At 43.8% G+C, this 16,711-nt stretch overlaps 1 protein-coding gene across 1 annotated transcript in view; it reads left to right on the forward strand.

The window, feature by feature from the left end:
• The window catches only part of VWCE (von Willebrand factor C and EGF domains), a 584,388-nt gene that overhangs the window by 458,842 nt on the left and 108,835 nt on the right, over positions 1-16,711 (forward strand). Inside the window, exons 11-13 of the mRNA XM_078681086.1 lie at positions 7,429-7,563; positions 11,588-12,606; positions 14,023-14,113. Of these exons, the coding sequence (XP_078537212.1) occupies positions 7,429-7,563; positions 11,588-12,606; positions 14,023-14,113 (1,245 nt within the window). The remainder of the gene's footprint in view (positions 1-7,428; positions 7,564-11,587; positions 12,607-14,022; positions 14,114-16,711) is intronic.

Consider the following 16,711-nt stretch of genomic DNA (forward strand, 5'->3'; position numbering starts at 1 on the left):
TTATTTATAGGTATCACCTCACATGTATTATGTGTTTCTTAATTATATTCCACTAACATTATTCAGCCACTGGGGGGGAAACAATGTGAGATGGGTTTTTGTCCTGGTACATTGTGGGCTAAGGGAGGGGTTATAGGACATTTTGTGAGTGAAAAATTCTTCAAACAAAATAATGCAAATGTCTGTGCCCAACACTAGATGGCTTGAGTATGCAGGAACATGTGAATTTCCAGAACTACAAGCTACGAACAGATGGTTACACATTAATTAACATATTCCTTCTACAATATTTGGGAATAAATCTTCAGAAACTTGCTTCTAATAAATAAAAGAATGCTTCGGTTTCATTAAATAATCTACAACTACCCGCATCAAAGGAGTATTGGGTTATTTTCCTGATTTCAGCAGCTACACTACTCTTTTACTTAGCATGAGATGTTATCTTATACCTGTGGAGAGTGCTTCGACTTTTTCCAGATTATACAACATTGTTTCATATAACAACAACCTGAAATGATTGCAGAAGTTCATATAGGACAGGTAAAAAGAACTTGAACCACAAATTTAGCCTGGATTTCTACTAGGTGTAGACAGCACATCAATGGTACATGTACTCAGCCAGCTATGAAAGGTTTTCCTTCATTACACAATGCTGGCTTCAGTGTCCTGGCTGATCACATCTGTTTCATGGGTTGTACAATGTCCTTAGTCAGGAGACAATTGTTAAAGTGTGGAGAAATTAAGGATGTCAAGTGTGCACGAATTTTTCCTTCACGAGCCAATATTTGAAAATGCAATTTTAACGGAGAAATAGGTTGGATCTAACCTTATACCTATGCCTCTCCAAGGTAGTTGTCTCTTCAATGTTTGCTGTTTGAAAATCCCAAATGAAGATGGCATTTACCTTTCTTCCTGTGATATCATTGGTGTGTTAAGCATATACAAGCAGGCTTGGAAATGAGGAGAATGCTTTCCAGAGCATTTGTTTCCTGATTGTCCTTGTCTTGCTCACTGTCCGTTTGCTAAGAGGGACTCTGGACATAATCACAAATTCAAGTCTTCTTTAATCCACCAGCATGTAGCTCATTAGCTCCAAACTCCTCAACAGCCAGTTCCATCTCCCCACCATTCTATCTCCTGTAGCCAGTGCAGCTCAAGACATCACATTGAACACCTGAGTTCTACACAGCAGTAAGCAGGTTACAACACCATTGCTGCTCATTTTTCCCCCTGACCTTTTGCCTTTTTCCCATCAGGTTGTCTTATAGATTTTACCTTTCTGAAAGACGTACAGTTGTTTGCTTCTCAACTGTAACTCAGGGTGATTTTGCGGTCTTGCTTATCGAATTAGTCTTGCCTCTTATCTACAGTCAAGATTGCCAAGGAGGTGTTTTGCCCTAGTGTCTTTCTCCTAACTATGACCCTTTTAAGAAGACACAAGCACATTTCACTTGTGTACTAAAGTGCAGGGTGACACTACAGCTACTGGGAGGCAGTCGAGAAGGAAACTAGAATGACCTTTTTTGCAACCGGACGTTGCCAATATGTAGGAAGCTGGCTCTGTATATGATATTGATACTAGGTGGTAATACCGTCAACAAAGTCCCAGGGTGCGCCAAAAGTGTACAGGGCTCAATGTAAAAGCCTAAGTGCTCTATTAGTTGTAGTGTGGGCGAGAAGCCTGAGCCTAACATAGAGAGTGTGTCATTTATTGCACCACAGTGATCAATAATGAGCGCACGACTCAAGAAAGAGATCCAGACCACTTTTCGGAAATAATACTTTTTTTGTACTTAATTTTAAGGCCAAGATCTACGTAATAAGGTATGTGCGTTTGTAATTTAAAATACTATTCACTTTGAAAAATCGACACTTGGAAACTTTTTAACACAGTCCAATGTCATCCTATGGGGCGAACAATATTGTGGTTCAACAGGTAAGTACTGCACTTACAATCCCAGCCTTCGAAGCCAAAAGTCAGCAAGGGCCAGGGGTCAAGTGAGTACCAAACCTGCACAACCAGCAGCAGGTGCAGAGGTCAAAATCAGAGTTCGGCCCCATGCTTTACAATAGAGACAGGGGGTGCCTGGAGCCACATTGCTTGCAGGTAAGTTGATCGGTTGGAGGAGCCAGGCTTTGTGGTTAGGTCAAGCACGGTGGGCCACAAAGCAGCACCTAACACACATGACCAGCTGCACAGGGGCTGCCGAGTGCAGGGTTCAATTTCACCATCAGACACAATGCTTTTCTATGGGGATCCTTCTTTCAGCAAAGAGGCTGCAGGCATGGTACCAGAGGTTGCAGGAGGAACACTAATGGCAGCAAAGGTAAGTGGATATGTAGGAGCACCATCGGTTTAGCACACCAAGGCAAAGGGGCTTAAGGTGCAAGGGTGCCTTTCGACGTCTGAGTGTTCTTTCTGGAGCCAGTCACAGTCAGGGGGAGCCTGAGGATTCAAACTGCAGGCGCCATCTTGGAAGTCAGAAGCAGTCAGCCAACAACTGGACCCGAGGTCAGGATCGCTGGAGATACTTCACTGCACAGGTGAGCCACTCAGACTCGCCCCGTGGGCGTCGGGTCTGGAGTAGGTATCTTCTGGACAGGTCCGCTGTCCATGGGACATTGGAGTTTTTTTCAAAGGCAGCAGTCCTCACAGGGTTTCAAAGGTCGCTGGCAGGTCACAGGTTTGCAGAAGCTGGAGACAGGCCACTAGGGCTGGGGCCAAGGCAGTCGTCATCTTCAGTCTTTTCTGCAAGGTCGTCTTATTTCTTCTTAGGTCATCACTGATCTAGTTTCTAGGTCTGGGGAACCACCTAAATGCTAGATTATTTTGAGGTGTTTTATGGGAGTAGCAGGTAGGGCCAATGGGCATCTTACCTGGAGTGATTACACACTCTATTATACCACCCTCCTGTGGGTGAAGGGCATAGACCTAGCCCTGATTGGAGGGGTCCCCCCATCTTCAAGATGGCAGGGTTCTTCATCTCGCCTCCCCCACTTTTGGGATGGAGTTGTCAGAGGTGGGCACACCTCCTATTATTCTTGAGTTTTCCCGCCCAAAGTGGGGATGTAAAGTGGGTGCTGCCATTTGCTGCTTGAAGCAGAGGCTGGGGGTCGCATTACAAAAGCAGCAGGCCTCTGAAGCTCCCCTCTTCGACCATTGGCCCATCTTGCGGGAGGAGGCTTGACACCTCTGCCCGGGAAATGCATTGTTTCTGGTCCTAGAAAGCAGGGGCTCTCTACCCAGGGGTCCAGAAACGTGTCTGGTGGTGGCTGGCTGCCTACTGCCGATCAGAGACCACATCAGGGTTGACTGGGTTTCAGGGTACACCTCAGAGGTGCCATCTGGGTACATGGTACAATAAATCCCACGCTGTTATCAGTGTAGATTTATTGTAAGGAGTAGTTTGGTACCAAACACCCCTGTGTTCAGTGAAGCCATCATGTCGGGTTTCTAGGCCATGTACTCTTTATGGCTTCACTGGCACTTACAATATTAGGAAATGGGCCCAAATATTGAAGGGGCATATCTGCAATGTAGTGCCATTGTACAACGACACAAAATGGTGCACAGAATGGTGCACATTTAACCTACATTAGTTCCGCAAATGTTTGTATTAACTTATCATGGCCACATATTCTACAGTCTACTCATTCACATACAACCACAACAGTCTATGTACTGGATATCAATCAATCAGGGGAATTGTAGGCGCACTGCTCATGCATGAGGCACTGGGGGGTGGGGTAGCAGCTCTGTTTAGTTGAAGAGCCAGGTCTTCAGTGTCTTCTTGACGATGTTCAGGGAGAGGGCGCGTCTGATGTTGATCGGGAGCTTGTTCCAGGTCTTGGCTGTGACGTAAGAGAAGACTCTTCTGCCTGTTCTGGCTCTGCGGATGTGAGGGGTTTCAGCGAGGTCGGTTGATCGGAGGTTTTTTTTTGGGTAGGTGGAAGGAGATTCTTTCATTGAGGTATTGGGGTCTGGTGTTGTGGAGACATTTGGAGGCGTGGGTAAGTATCTTGAGAATAACTCTCTTCTCGACGATGAGGCCGTGGAATTTTCCAGGTGTTGGGTGACATGTTTGTGTCGAGGGATGCCGATTATGAGTCTGGCAGTGGTGTTCTGTGTGGTCTGCAGCTTGCGGAATAGAGACTTGTTCAGCCCAGTGTAGAGGGCCTTGCCATAGTCAAGTCTGCTAGTTATGAGTGCGTGTGTGACTGTCTTTCTTGATTCAGGAGGGATCCATTTGAAGGTCTTTCGGAGGATGAGTAGGGTGTTAAAGCAGCTAGAGGTGTTGACCTGACGGGTCATGCAGAGGGAGGAATTGAGAATGATGCTAAGTTTCCAGCTTAGTCAGTGGGGGTGGGAGAACTGCAGAGGGCGGTGGGCCACCAGTTGTTTTCCCATGCTGAGGGGGAGGGTCAGAAGACGAGGACTTCTGTCTTCTCCGAGTTGAGTTTAGGCAGCTTCTGCTCATACAGGTAGCAATGTCCTCCATTGCTTCCTGAAAGTTGAGTCTGTGGTGGTGGGGTCCTTGGTGAGGTAGATGATGAGTTGGGTGTCGTTGGCGTAGGATACCATGCTGAGTCTGTGCTGTCTGACGATGGCAGTGAGGGAGGCCATGTAGATATTGAAGAGTGTGGGGCTGAGCGATGATCCGTGGGGTACTCCGCAGTTGATTTCCGTGGGTTCGGAGAGGAAGGGATGTAGTCTAATTCTTTGGGCTTTTCCGGTGAGGAATGAGCGTATCCAGTCGAGGGCTGTTCCTTGTTGCCAGTGGCGTGGAGTCTGGCAGTGAGTGTGCGGTGGGAGACAGTGTTGAAAGCTGCTACGAGGTCGAGCAGGATCAGGGCCGCTGTGTGTCCTTGGCCAAGGAGGGTGCGGATGTCATCTGGGGCGGCAAGTAGGGCGGTCTCGGTGCTGTAGTTGCTGTGGAATCCAAATTGGGGGAGGTCGAGGATGGAGTTTTCTTCTGTGAATTTGGGTAGTCATGCGTTGATGGTCTTCTCTGTGACTTTGGCCACGAATGGGACCAGTAGTTCTTAAGTTCCGTTGGGTGAGCTGAGGGCTTCTTAAGCAGAGGTCTGACTTCTATGCATTTCCGGTCGTCCGGAAAGATGTCGGTCTTGAAGGTGGCATTGTTGGTGCGTCGTAGTTCTGGGGCGATAGCGGTGATGACTCTGTGAAACATTGGTGATGGGCAGAGGTCCGTGGGGGCCCCTGAGAGGATGCCTTTTTATGGCTGAGATGGTGTCTTCAGTGGTGACTGGGGTCCAGGAGGAGATGGTGGACTGGCTGGGGTTGCTGGAGAGGGTAGTGGATTCGGAGTTGAGCGTCTGATTGTTGAAGTTGTCGTAAAGGCTCTTGATTTTCAGATGGAAGTAGGAGCCAAGCTTGTTGCAGAGGTCCTGGAAGGGGGTGATCGCCTTTGTTTCGCTGGAGGGCTTGTTGAATTCCTGGTTGATGCTGAAGAGTTCCTTGGAGTTACTGGAGTTGGCGAGGATCTAGTTTTGCATGAAGGTCCTTTTGGTGGATCTGATGCATTGGTGGTATTCCGTCATGGCGTTTTTGTAGGTGGTGCGGTCTTCCGTTGTTTTGCTGTTTATCCAGTTCTTCTCGAGGCGGCTGCAGGTGCATCTGGAGTCTTGGAGGTTGGCGGTGAACCAGGTGGCCTTCCTGAGTTTGATGAGGCCGGCGACGGTCGTGGCGAATGGACCATGGGGTCAGGGAGTCTGTAGATGAGGGTGCCATGAAGGGCAGTTCTCAGGCTGGTCTAGACATGTAAGTGGAGGTGTTCGGTGGTGGGAGAGGAGTTGCTCATGGTGGAGGTGGAGAGTCAGAGGGAGCTCTTGTGCGCGATGGCGAGTCCTACTACTGGGTGGTTGGGGTGGTTCTTCCTCTGGATCTTGTATTCATTGGAGATGGCGGTGGCGCTGTTGGGGGAGGAGGAGGCATTGGTCCAGGTTTCTGTGAAGAAGGTGATGTCTTGGGATAGGGTGTCAAGAAGGTCTGAGATCTCCACGGCATGTCCGTGCAGGGAGCATATGTTGAGGAGGATGCAGTGTAGGGTTCCAGAGGTGTTGGCGTTCGTTGTGGGGGTGGTGTCTGCGGGGGTAGGGTCGGAGGCGAACTCCTGGCAGCAGTGATGGCAGGAAAACTGGCCATGGGTAGTGATCGGCTTGGACTTCTGGCAGTTGTTGCTCCTTCCGGGGTTGAGTGCAAGGAGGGCAGCTGTGTTGTAGCGGTGGATGGTCGGTGGGCCAGGGTCCCTGGCGCTGGTCGGGTAGCATCTATACTTCCCCCTCTCATTTAGAGAGATCATCCATTTTTGAGGAGGTCAGAAAAGATCCCTCATTGATATCACCTTTTTTGTTTTCATTTTTTTTCTCATTTAAACTGTATTTAAATTTCTAGATGGATTAATTTGACACCCAAAAATAGCTAGAACCATCACTACTGGCACTTTTGCATGACGACCACTTTATTTTTATGAGAACAGATATTTTCTGTCAATCTTGAAAAAAGCCCATTTTGAGATGCTGGCTGTTCATTCATTCACATGGCAGATTACCGTATTGCTTGTACCACTTTTTGGACGGCCTATGGAAGAATAAAATGCCAGTGGACAACCTAGCTTAATCTGAAGATGGATTCTTCGAGTAATTTCTTGCCTACAGCTTGAACATGTGTGTTTCAACCATTTTACTACTTAAAACATATTGTGGGTCCCACTTATAATATTTTGGGAAACAGTGTGTAATCTTAGATTTAGTGAGCACCACAGTCCACCCTAAGATTCGTACATCGGAAGTCTTTGCTTTGTTTTCCAAATAATCAATGCACACCTTTTGGAGATATGCAGCTAGTTGGTTCATTGTTACTTTTGGATTGTGTAGTATATGGTACTGCTATATTAATAAAAGTGCTTTCGTATTTTTGAAAGATAAGCTGGACATTGAAGTTATTGTGTCCATTGGTTGATTGTTGAGTGGTGCTGAGCTCTGACACCCCACTCTACCGCCCTTGCCTGAAACCATTTGCGTTTTTAATGCGGTAGGTATGTTATAATTCTAGGTCAGCAGTTATATTTAAATTATCTCTGTTCTTCTATTGTGTTTACAAGTTCTACCTAGGCTTACAAGAATTATTTTTTACATGAGGAGAGGGTACTCACTATGACGTTTTTTGTGATAATAAAATCCTTGCTCCAACCATGTTCCTTCTGGTTACACCTCCATAATATTATTTTTTCGCTATCTTATCAAATAAGGGTGTTTCAGAGCTGTTAAGACTAGCAGATGTTTCTGTGGAAACTATCATAGCCCAACCAGGTTGGAAATGCCAGACGAAAGGGGCTCTTTGTCTGTTTCACTTTTCTGGGATATAAAAACTAACCCTAAACACTGCTGGATCTTCCTCTTCCCCAGATGTGGACGAATGCTCCTTGTCTTTCCATCACACACCAGCTCCGTGCCGGCATCTGTGCACAAACACCTTCGGGAGCTACTTCTGCTCCTGCCACCAGGGATACCAGCTGGCACCAGATGGGCACTCCTGTGAAGGTATGTGAGTACCTGCCACCTTCATGGTTGTAGACGCCTAGGATCTGCGGTTTGACTACCAGCTCTTTCCATGCATCCTGCCTGGTTGCTACCGCGTACCCGCATTCTCCTCTTTCTGCCTCCTTATAGGTATTGTGTTTGTGAACATGCAAAAACAATAACCAAAACAGATATTAACACTCATATTACTAATTCTACCACTAAAAGTAGTACATCATTGGCAATATTAATGATTTAAGCGATTTAAAAAGGAGTAATAAGAGTAATATTGAAACATTTACCACTGTTTTAACAGCATTAATAGCAGCAATGACAACAATAGCATTACTAATGCTAGTACTCGTACTGTTACAACTTCTGCTAATTAATAATATACTATTACAGCAAGAATAATAACTGAATGTTTATATAGCGCTTATCATCTACTTTTACTCAAGGCACTAATAATGAAGTTGTACAGCTCACTAGTGCTCACATAATGGACCTCGAAATACTCATTCGGCCAATTGAGATTAATATGTGTGTGTGTGTGGGCGGGGGAGTAACTTGTTGGGTTAAATAACCGGAATTGGCTTTGCTAAATAGGCTGTGTTAGGTAAGCAATGATTGTGATTATGTGACAGGATGACAGGCTTTTTCAGAAATCACTGTATAACAAAGACATCACACGCAAACCTTGGTAACAGTCAATCAGCCAGATTCATCATTGTCCCGTTTTGCGAGTCCTTAATAGCGATTATTAAGGAATCGCTATTAAGGACTTGCAAAACGGGATTGATGTAGGAATAGCAAAAAATATTGCGATTCCTACATCATCCTTATTTGCGATTAGCAAATTGCCTACAGGCCCATAGGAATGAATGGGGAGTTATTCCTTATTTGCGATTAGCAATTTGCTAATCGCAAATAAGGATGCGATTTCAAGGGTGCCAGGGGTGTCCAAAGGACACCCTGTAGCACCCCTGAAATGGAAATGTAGCCTGATGTTGCACACACACATGTCCAAAGGACATGTGTGTGTGTAACATACCACTTAGAAAAATGCACTAAAGTGCATTTTTCTAAGTTTTCGCTATTTACCACGAAGTCAGACTTCGTGGTAAATAGCGGCCGGAAATTGCAAATTCGCATATTTTAAAAGTTTCATGAATTGCATTTAAGGAATCTTGAATAGAGATTCCTTAAATGAAATTCCTCGCAAATATGCGATTTAGCAAATAGCGATTTTTGCATTTGGGATGATGAATCCAAAATGCAAAAATTGCGCTCGCAAAGGGCCAGATTCTGAGAATCTGGCCCTTTGCAAGCCGATTTTTCGTTCATGAATCTACCTGAATGTCTGCTTGAAGATAACCGCAATCCTTGGCACCAATTCATTGGTCAGCATTAAGGTTTTTTTAGAAGCCAATAAAGAAGGTTTTGTGAGCACCAGGGCTCCTCTGTCCTGAGAACGGTTTCTATTTTTGAGAATTAGGGAATGCAAAATCTTTTGTTTGTACCAGGAATGGTCAAAAGCACTCAGTTCAGAAAGTCCATTTAATAGCAAGGCATGCATGTTGGGTGGGCAAGCAAATACTGCGGAACTTGGTGATTGCTCGACTCCTTGTGGGAAAGTAGTGCAGGCAGCCACCAAGCTGCACCCTGTTCCACCAGTGTGACCCTTTGTCAGCTATCCATCATCTGACTGAAACATTAACTTTGCATTCCAGGATGTGGAAGGAGAGCAGTACAGAGCCAGTGAGGGGAGGCAAAGATGGTGACAGACAAACATGCCCACTATGGCCCAGATTTACAAACCTGTCACACAACAAAGTGCAGCTCCCACAGTAGCTGCTCTGCTTTGCGTGACAAGGCGAGAGCAACAAACCACCATGGCCCTCATTTATGGGGATTTTTCATAGGGCAGTGCAGCAGGTCATCTTGCTTTGCTGGCCCACTGCCAAGTGAAAGGGCAGGGATGCACCGTATTTATGCAATATGGTGCAATCTTCTCCTTTTCCCCTGCACTGGCACCGTTGTGGCACCCTAGAGCGCCTGTAGGATTGTTTTTGTACAGTAAGGGCCACCTCCCTGCACAGAAACACTCCTAAGAGATGTTTTCCTTTTCTAGGTGTGCTGCAGCACATCTAGAAAGAGGAGAAAACAAGGAGTAATAAAGATAAAGATCCTCGTTATGCCTCACCTCATGAGACATTATGGCGCATCCCCAGGTTTACATGCTTTTGTAAATCTGGGGCAGCATCCAAATCCATGGGGTTTGCATGGGAACACGCACCGCAACACCCATGGAATGCCTTACGAGCACACAGTAAGGCAATGCAGTGATTTGCGGTACTTGCCGTACTCCATATCTATGAGGCCATTAAAAGTCACAAATAGTGGCTTTGCTTGGACTCATAGATATGATTCTGCCATTTGTGCCGCTAGAGCATCACAAAAAGTGACTCTCCAGTGTCGCAAAGTGCTTGTAAATATGACCCTCATGTACAGAAATGTGTCACTTTCTTGGTCTTTCGCCAGCGCTGCTGCAGAATCATGATGCCAAGTGCCACACACACACACACCTTTGACCATAGTGCAAAGGTGTCTGTGTGAGTCTAGCATAGGTTTTGTACAGGAAGGGTACCAAAATACTATGCTTAGAATAACTTTCAAACTTTAAAACCTTTCCTAATTTGTATGTGTGCTGTATTGTGCAGCACACATGCAGAGTGGGAAAAGTTAGGAGAAATAGAAGCATTTTTCCTTTTTAGCACCTGCTTTCTAGTGGGGTTAATTTTTGGTGCAAAACCCTGTCTACTGTTTTTAGTAGATAGGGCTTTGCATCAAAAGCCATGGGTGGTTACACCGGTATGCACCCTTGATACAGAAAATCTCAAAGCTGTGCTTCTCGCTGGTTTGTTTTACTTTTCCTTACAAATCAATGCAAATACCAATTTGCACTGGTTTGTAAAGGGATTATGTGTCAGGTGTGCATTGTAAAAGTAACGCAAACCAGATGCAAAACCTTAGTAAATCTGGCCCTACCTATTTCAACCATGCCCAGCAGCTAGTGTTACGTCCACCCTATCTAATGCAATACAGTAACAAGTGTCGTCTTTTACTGGATTCAGTAGGACAATATAGTTTTGCTTTAATTACCATGCAAAACTATGCCCTGTACATTTGCTGTGGTTGCCAATGACAAGTTGCGGCACTATACCCTATTCAGGATTGTAGCCTAAAATATATACATTTGCAATGCTTTACTAAAGTCAATAAAACTGTGCCAAAATTCTAAGGCAGGTGACCATCGCAGTTTCATACATTTCAAAATCGTATTCATATTTGCTGTTTGTAGTGTGAACTTATTCTGGATTCACATGCTGTGCATTATTCTGCCATCTAGAGGATAGATGCAGAAACTTTGCCTGATTTCTTTTGGGTGTTGACCAGGCATGATTACCCTTTTGAATGTGAATATAAGCCTATAATGCCCCGCTTGAGGTCACCCTCTTCTGATCGTTTTTTTCACTAGTGGGAAGCCGCATAGAGATCAGAAGGCCAACGGTATAAATAAATAAACGGTTATCAAAAGTAGAGGTTGAAAGCAGAGACAAGATATTTGAATTCTATATAAAGTGTCAGTGCTTGGGATTTAAGAGGTAGTAGGTTTTTAAAGAGTTTAATATTCTTTTAAATCAAAGGAAGACAGAGATGGGGTGTTAGACAGTTGGGCTGTCTGGCTCCAGTGCATACTTAGCAGTCCAGGGTAAAAGCAGACTTCTTTCCGTAGACAGAAGGCGGAAGAAAGTGTCTTTACTGAACCAAAGTTGAAAGACTCATGTATGATGGAGAATAAAACGTACTTTCAGGACTTATTCTTCATCAACACCTTTTATTATTTAAAGTTAGACTTGGAATGTCTGCCTGATTTTAGAGGGGTGCCTCACAAACAAAGGTGTGATGAGAGTGAAAATTAGCACATTACTATAGCCCTAATGATTGTGACATTAGTAACAAGGTAATTCTCATTTCTTTCTAGAGTTGTTTGATTTGGGGGCAACACTACCTCCCATTTTCAGTTCACCAAAGGATACCTTGCCCACGACATTGGTGCCTCGTTACTCACAAGCATTGATGACTCTACCCCAAACAAGACCAAGTTCGCATCCTTCCCATTACTTCTACCCCTCTCCTGAAACTATGCAACCACCCCAGGTAGCATCATTACCATCATCCCCACCTCACTATTCCCCTCTAACCTCATCAGTTCCACCTACCTCCATGCCCTTTCTGCAAATAGATGCAATCAGCACCCCAACACCAACGGCATCTAAGACCAGCTTGCCAGTGGACCAATTTGCTACGACACACTCACAAAGCACGCAGATAAATAAGTCTACCTTATATTCATTCCTCTCTACTACCTTTACATCCATATCTGCACCAGACACACCTTCAAAAAAGTCTATAATTCTACCTCTTCCCACCACTGTCTTACCTCCAACACCTTTACCATCAACAGCCACAACCCAGTCTGCAATGATAAATGACTCCACAGAGCTTTCATCTCCCGCACATACAACCAAATCTCCATTGACATCTGTCAACAATGTGCACAGCATGACTCACACTGACACACTCTTGACACCTCTCATATACACAGCCTCAACAACCAAATATATAGCCCACATTCAGGCAGCACCATTCACTGCCACATCCTCAATGGCAGTGCCTACAACCTTTTCTACTGTGGCACCTTTCACAACCACAAGCTCACCTACCGCATCCACAACTAGGACTTACTTGGCATCACTTAGTAAAACAGTGTATCCACCACTAGCACAGAAGGCCTCCAAAATCTCTCATATTGCACTGAGTGGGGATTCATCACCACCAGCCTTTCTTCACCCTCCCTTTGCCTCACCACTCAATCCTTTGAGTCCTGGAACACAACCGTACTCCTCAGCACCTCCTCCCACATCATGTTTGCATCGAGGGGCACTGCACGCAGTTGGGAGCCATTGGACAGAGTCTGAATGTTTACACTGTACCTGCCAGGTAGGTGGGTCATTACTGCATCAATATTTACTTTTCTAAAACTGAGCTATGATACTTAAATTACTTTTCTGTGTTGTATGTGTCACATAAGAGAATGGGTAACTTAAATATTTTCAAACAAAGATACCGGATTTCAAACTAATTCATCAGATTTCAATGAGGTCAGTAAGATGAGGGCTGTAGAGTGAAAACCACCAAAAATGGGTAGATGTTCTGCCAACCCTTGTCTCTATTCTCCACATTAATTTTGAGAGTGTGGATAAAAAGTGATTTCCAGTGTTGGGGGTTCAGTCAGCTCCGCTGCTCGGAAATCGATTTGTGTCAGATCTGTAACTAGAAGAAATATCATCAGAGGGATTGCCCAATTTAGGGACCAACATCCATACCATGATGATCTTCCTGAAAAGCAATAGATCTTAAATGTCCCCCCTCTCCACACACACAGAGCACAAGGAGAAAATTGGTTATGATGTCCCTAAGGATGAACCTCTACTTTGGGGGCGTCTGTCTTCATGAATAAAATAGTGACAACAAGGCTAGTCGATTGTAGCTTAGAATGTTGAAGTTTAACTATAGAGTGACCAAAATATCAAAACCCAAAATATTGGGGCGGTAACTAAACAGAACGATGTGCAGATTTGCTGTTCTTAACTCCACATCTGCGTACTTTGAATATATATATATATATGTATATATATATATATATATATATATATATGTATATATATATATATATATATATATATAACTCCACACCTGCGTACTTTGAATATATATATATATATGTATATATATATATATATGTATATATATATATATATATATATATATATATATATATATATGTATATATATATATATATATATATATATATATATATATATATATATATATATGTATATATATATATATATATATATATATATATATCAGCAAGGCACATATCTATGGAGTTTGGTATAGAAAATTCATGCATACCTAGCTATATTTTGGGTTTTGATATCCTGGTCATTATATTTTGGTTACTGGATATTCCTGCTTCCATATTCAGAACGCACACCCAACTAGTCATGGTGGACCTGCAGGCTTGCTGTTTCTTTTTCTGTGAGAGCATATTCGAATGGAAACAGCGGACAATTTAAATGCACGTTACTCAAAATGAGACCCATATTGTCTTCATTGTGGAAAGTTAAACATTAATAAAGCTTAGCTAAGACTTTTATGGCCACCGTAGGTTGTGCTTTTATACAGAAATGTCCTACATGCCGTTTTAGTTCGGATATTGTATTTACTACATAGTTTGTTTCTCAGATTATGATGTATTGTATTTACTACATAGTTTGTTTCTCAGATTATGATGTATCAACTTGAAGAGCAGAGACAAACAAAACTCTCCATTGAAATCTGATTTGCAGGCAGGTTGTGTGTTGTGTGAAAATGTGACCTGCAGCGTACCCTGCTCCCACCCTGTTCCAGTGCCGGGGGATTGCTGTCCCTCATGTGACGGTCAGTATAAATCTTCCTAATTTTTGTTCATTTGCAGCATATCCTATTTCTATTTAGATTTCTTGGGCACAACTGCATTGTTTATATTATTTTTTTTATTTATTCTGGTTCCTATTTTTCAACACAGGAGATTAAAATCTTGCATAACAGTTATGACAATGCTATGCATAGGCAGATTTGGCATATAGGGAGATTGTACATGAATCAGTTCAAATGAATTTGAAGTGGATGGTAAGTGATGGCTAATGGTTGATTTAGGGCATGTATAAAGAGGAGTATACTAAGTTGTTTGCTAGATGATACGTGGCCAGTCATGTTTGTGGTGTACGTGAAAGAGAGATCTTGAGTTGGGGGGCATGTAGGGCAAAAGTATCTGGCAGAGCGCTTTAGATGGTACCTGCACATAGCTAATAGCATTAAGATGGTGTTTCTAGTTGCTGGTGTTTGTAGAGTGGGATCTTTCTATCAGCTACCTTTATTGTTTTATTGTGTGGATGTCTTGCCGAGTGACGTATTTTGTCTGTGAAGCACTTAGCTAGTATACATAACAAATGTTGTGATATTTTCATTGCATCTCAGTCATCTATGAGTCTGAAAGCTGCAATTTAGATTTTTTTGTAGAACATGGAGCTTAGATTCCCTTTGGCCCATGAATAACCAATTGTAGTAGTTGAAGTCAAAGAAATAGGTTAAGCATACGTTAAGACTGTCCATATATATAGAATGTGGGGCTGTAATGCACATGCTTAGTATAAGTCCACCATCTAGTGTTGGGCTCTGATGTGTACAATTTGTTTTTCTTCGAAGAAGTCTTTCAAGTCATGAATGAGATGCAGGGACTCCTCCTCGTGCTTGCAATGCGTATGGTCTTAGACTCCACTGTTTGCTTGTTTTTTTCTGCCGTCGGAGTTGGTTGTGTGCTCTTCTGCTTCAGTTCAACACCAACATCGGGGTACTTTCTAGCACTGTTGGTACTGTTTTTGATTAAGATTCAATCACTATCTTCATACTATTTACATAATATCAACTTCAAATTCGTCCGTGGGACTCGATTCGGTCATGCTCCTCTGGGCCTTCGGGAAGAATTTCTCATTGACGTTCGGTACAACAAACGTCCAGGTGGGGATTGAACGGACACCCTTTCGATTTTGTCCTTTGTGTCCCACAAAGCTCCCACGCATGGATTTATACAAGGTGTTTAATTTGTTCTTGTGTGCAGATCTTCATAGGGAAACCTGCAATGCCTGCAGGTTGTTTCAATCCAAAAGGCTCTGTGTGATCAGTTGGCTAGAAGACTTCAGATGTCTCGATTTAGCATAGAAGAGACACCGGACGTTTTTGGTTCACAGGAACTTAAAATGCGAGGCACATTTATCGGCAGCTGATGAGAGTAACCTATCTTCAGACCACTGCTCAGAGTTGGATGCAGAATATGATACCATCACTTCAAGGCACCAAACTGTGAGTGCTTTGCTACCTAAGCCTCCACTCTGACCACAGTCAGTACCAGCTGAGCCCCAAAGGATCGTTGTTGGGCCACAACTGCCAATGGGCCATGGTTGGCACAGACTGGCTGCTTACAGAACATCCAGAGTTGGCTTAGAAGGAGTAGCCTAGACCTGAAGTCATCGATCTAGCTCCCTCCACCTCGAAATCAACCCAACTTTCGGCTACCGAAACACTTCAAGTCAGACTCTACCAGACTTTCATCCCTGAAGTCTTCGGAGACAAAACACCATGCCACTCTGGCCCTCTGCCCTCAAAATATTCTGGACTAAACCAGTGTCGGAGACGAAAAAAATTAACAGCTGCACTACATTTTCCAGAGACTGTGCAACCAGTGCTTAAGAGGTTATTCAACAGCTGGTTTCTGTGCAAATAAAAATTAATGGTTCACCCAGATCCAGGAAGAATCCTCATCAGACCCCCTCATTCAGGGGACAGCCTGCAAAAAGGCAACTTAATTTTGAAGATCCAAAAGATTTCCCTATGTCCCAACAAAGTCGAGGAACGAAGACAAAGCTACTAGTCCACTCTACATTAGCCCTCCTCCGATCCCTGCTATACACACTCCATCACTTCAACACTCACCAATTCATGACCCTCCTGATTCACCAGAGGGCTCACTCTACTATTTCACGTGGGATGGCGGGATGATGATCAGCATTCATTACCACCACAAGATGACTGCATGCATATAACTCAGATCCACCGAATAACACTGACTCAAATCTATAGCAATCAAGACTATCCTGACGACAGCACTGCTTACCACGGTCTTATAAGTACGGAGGTTAGTTTTCATGAATTGACGCTCCACACTGAGCTACTAGAGGATGACTTCCTATTTAAAAAACTCTCGTCCACTCATCGTTCCATGCAGTACCTTCCCATGCTTAAGTGTATGCTCAGGAACACTACAGATATTTTTAAGGATCTAGATAGATCCAGAATTATTACTCCTAGGGTTGTTAAAAAATATAAGCCTTCCCCAGAAGACCCTACATACTACAAAGGTCAACTAATGCCAGACTCTTTAGTGGTGGCCACTGCTCATAAATGGACAAACTCTCAAACAACTGGTGATGCAACCCCACC

The sequence above is a fragment of the Lissotriton helveticus genome, chromosome 3_1, assembly GCF_964261635.1.
Source record: "Lissotriton helveticus chromosome 3_1, aLisHel1.1, whole genome shotgun sequence".
Lineage (NCBI taxonomy): Eukaryota > Metazoa > Chordata > Amphibia > Caudata > Salamandridae > Lissotriton > Lissotriton helveticus.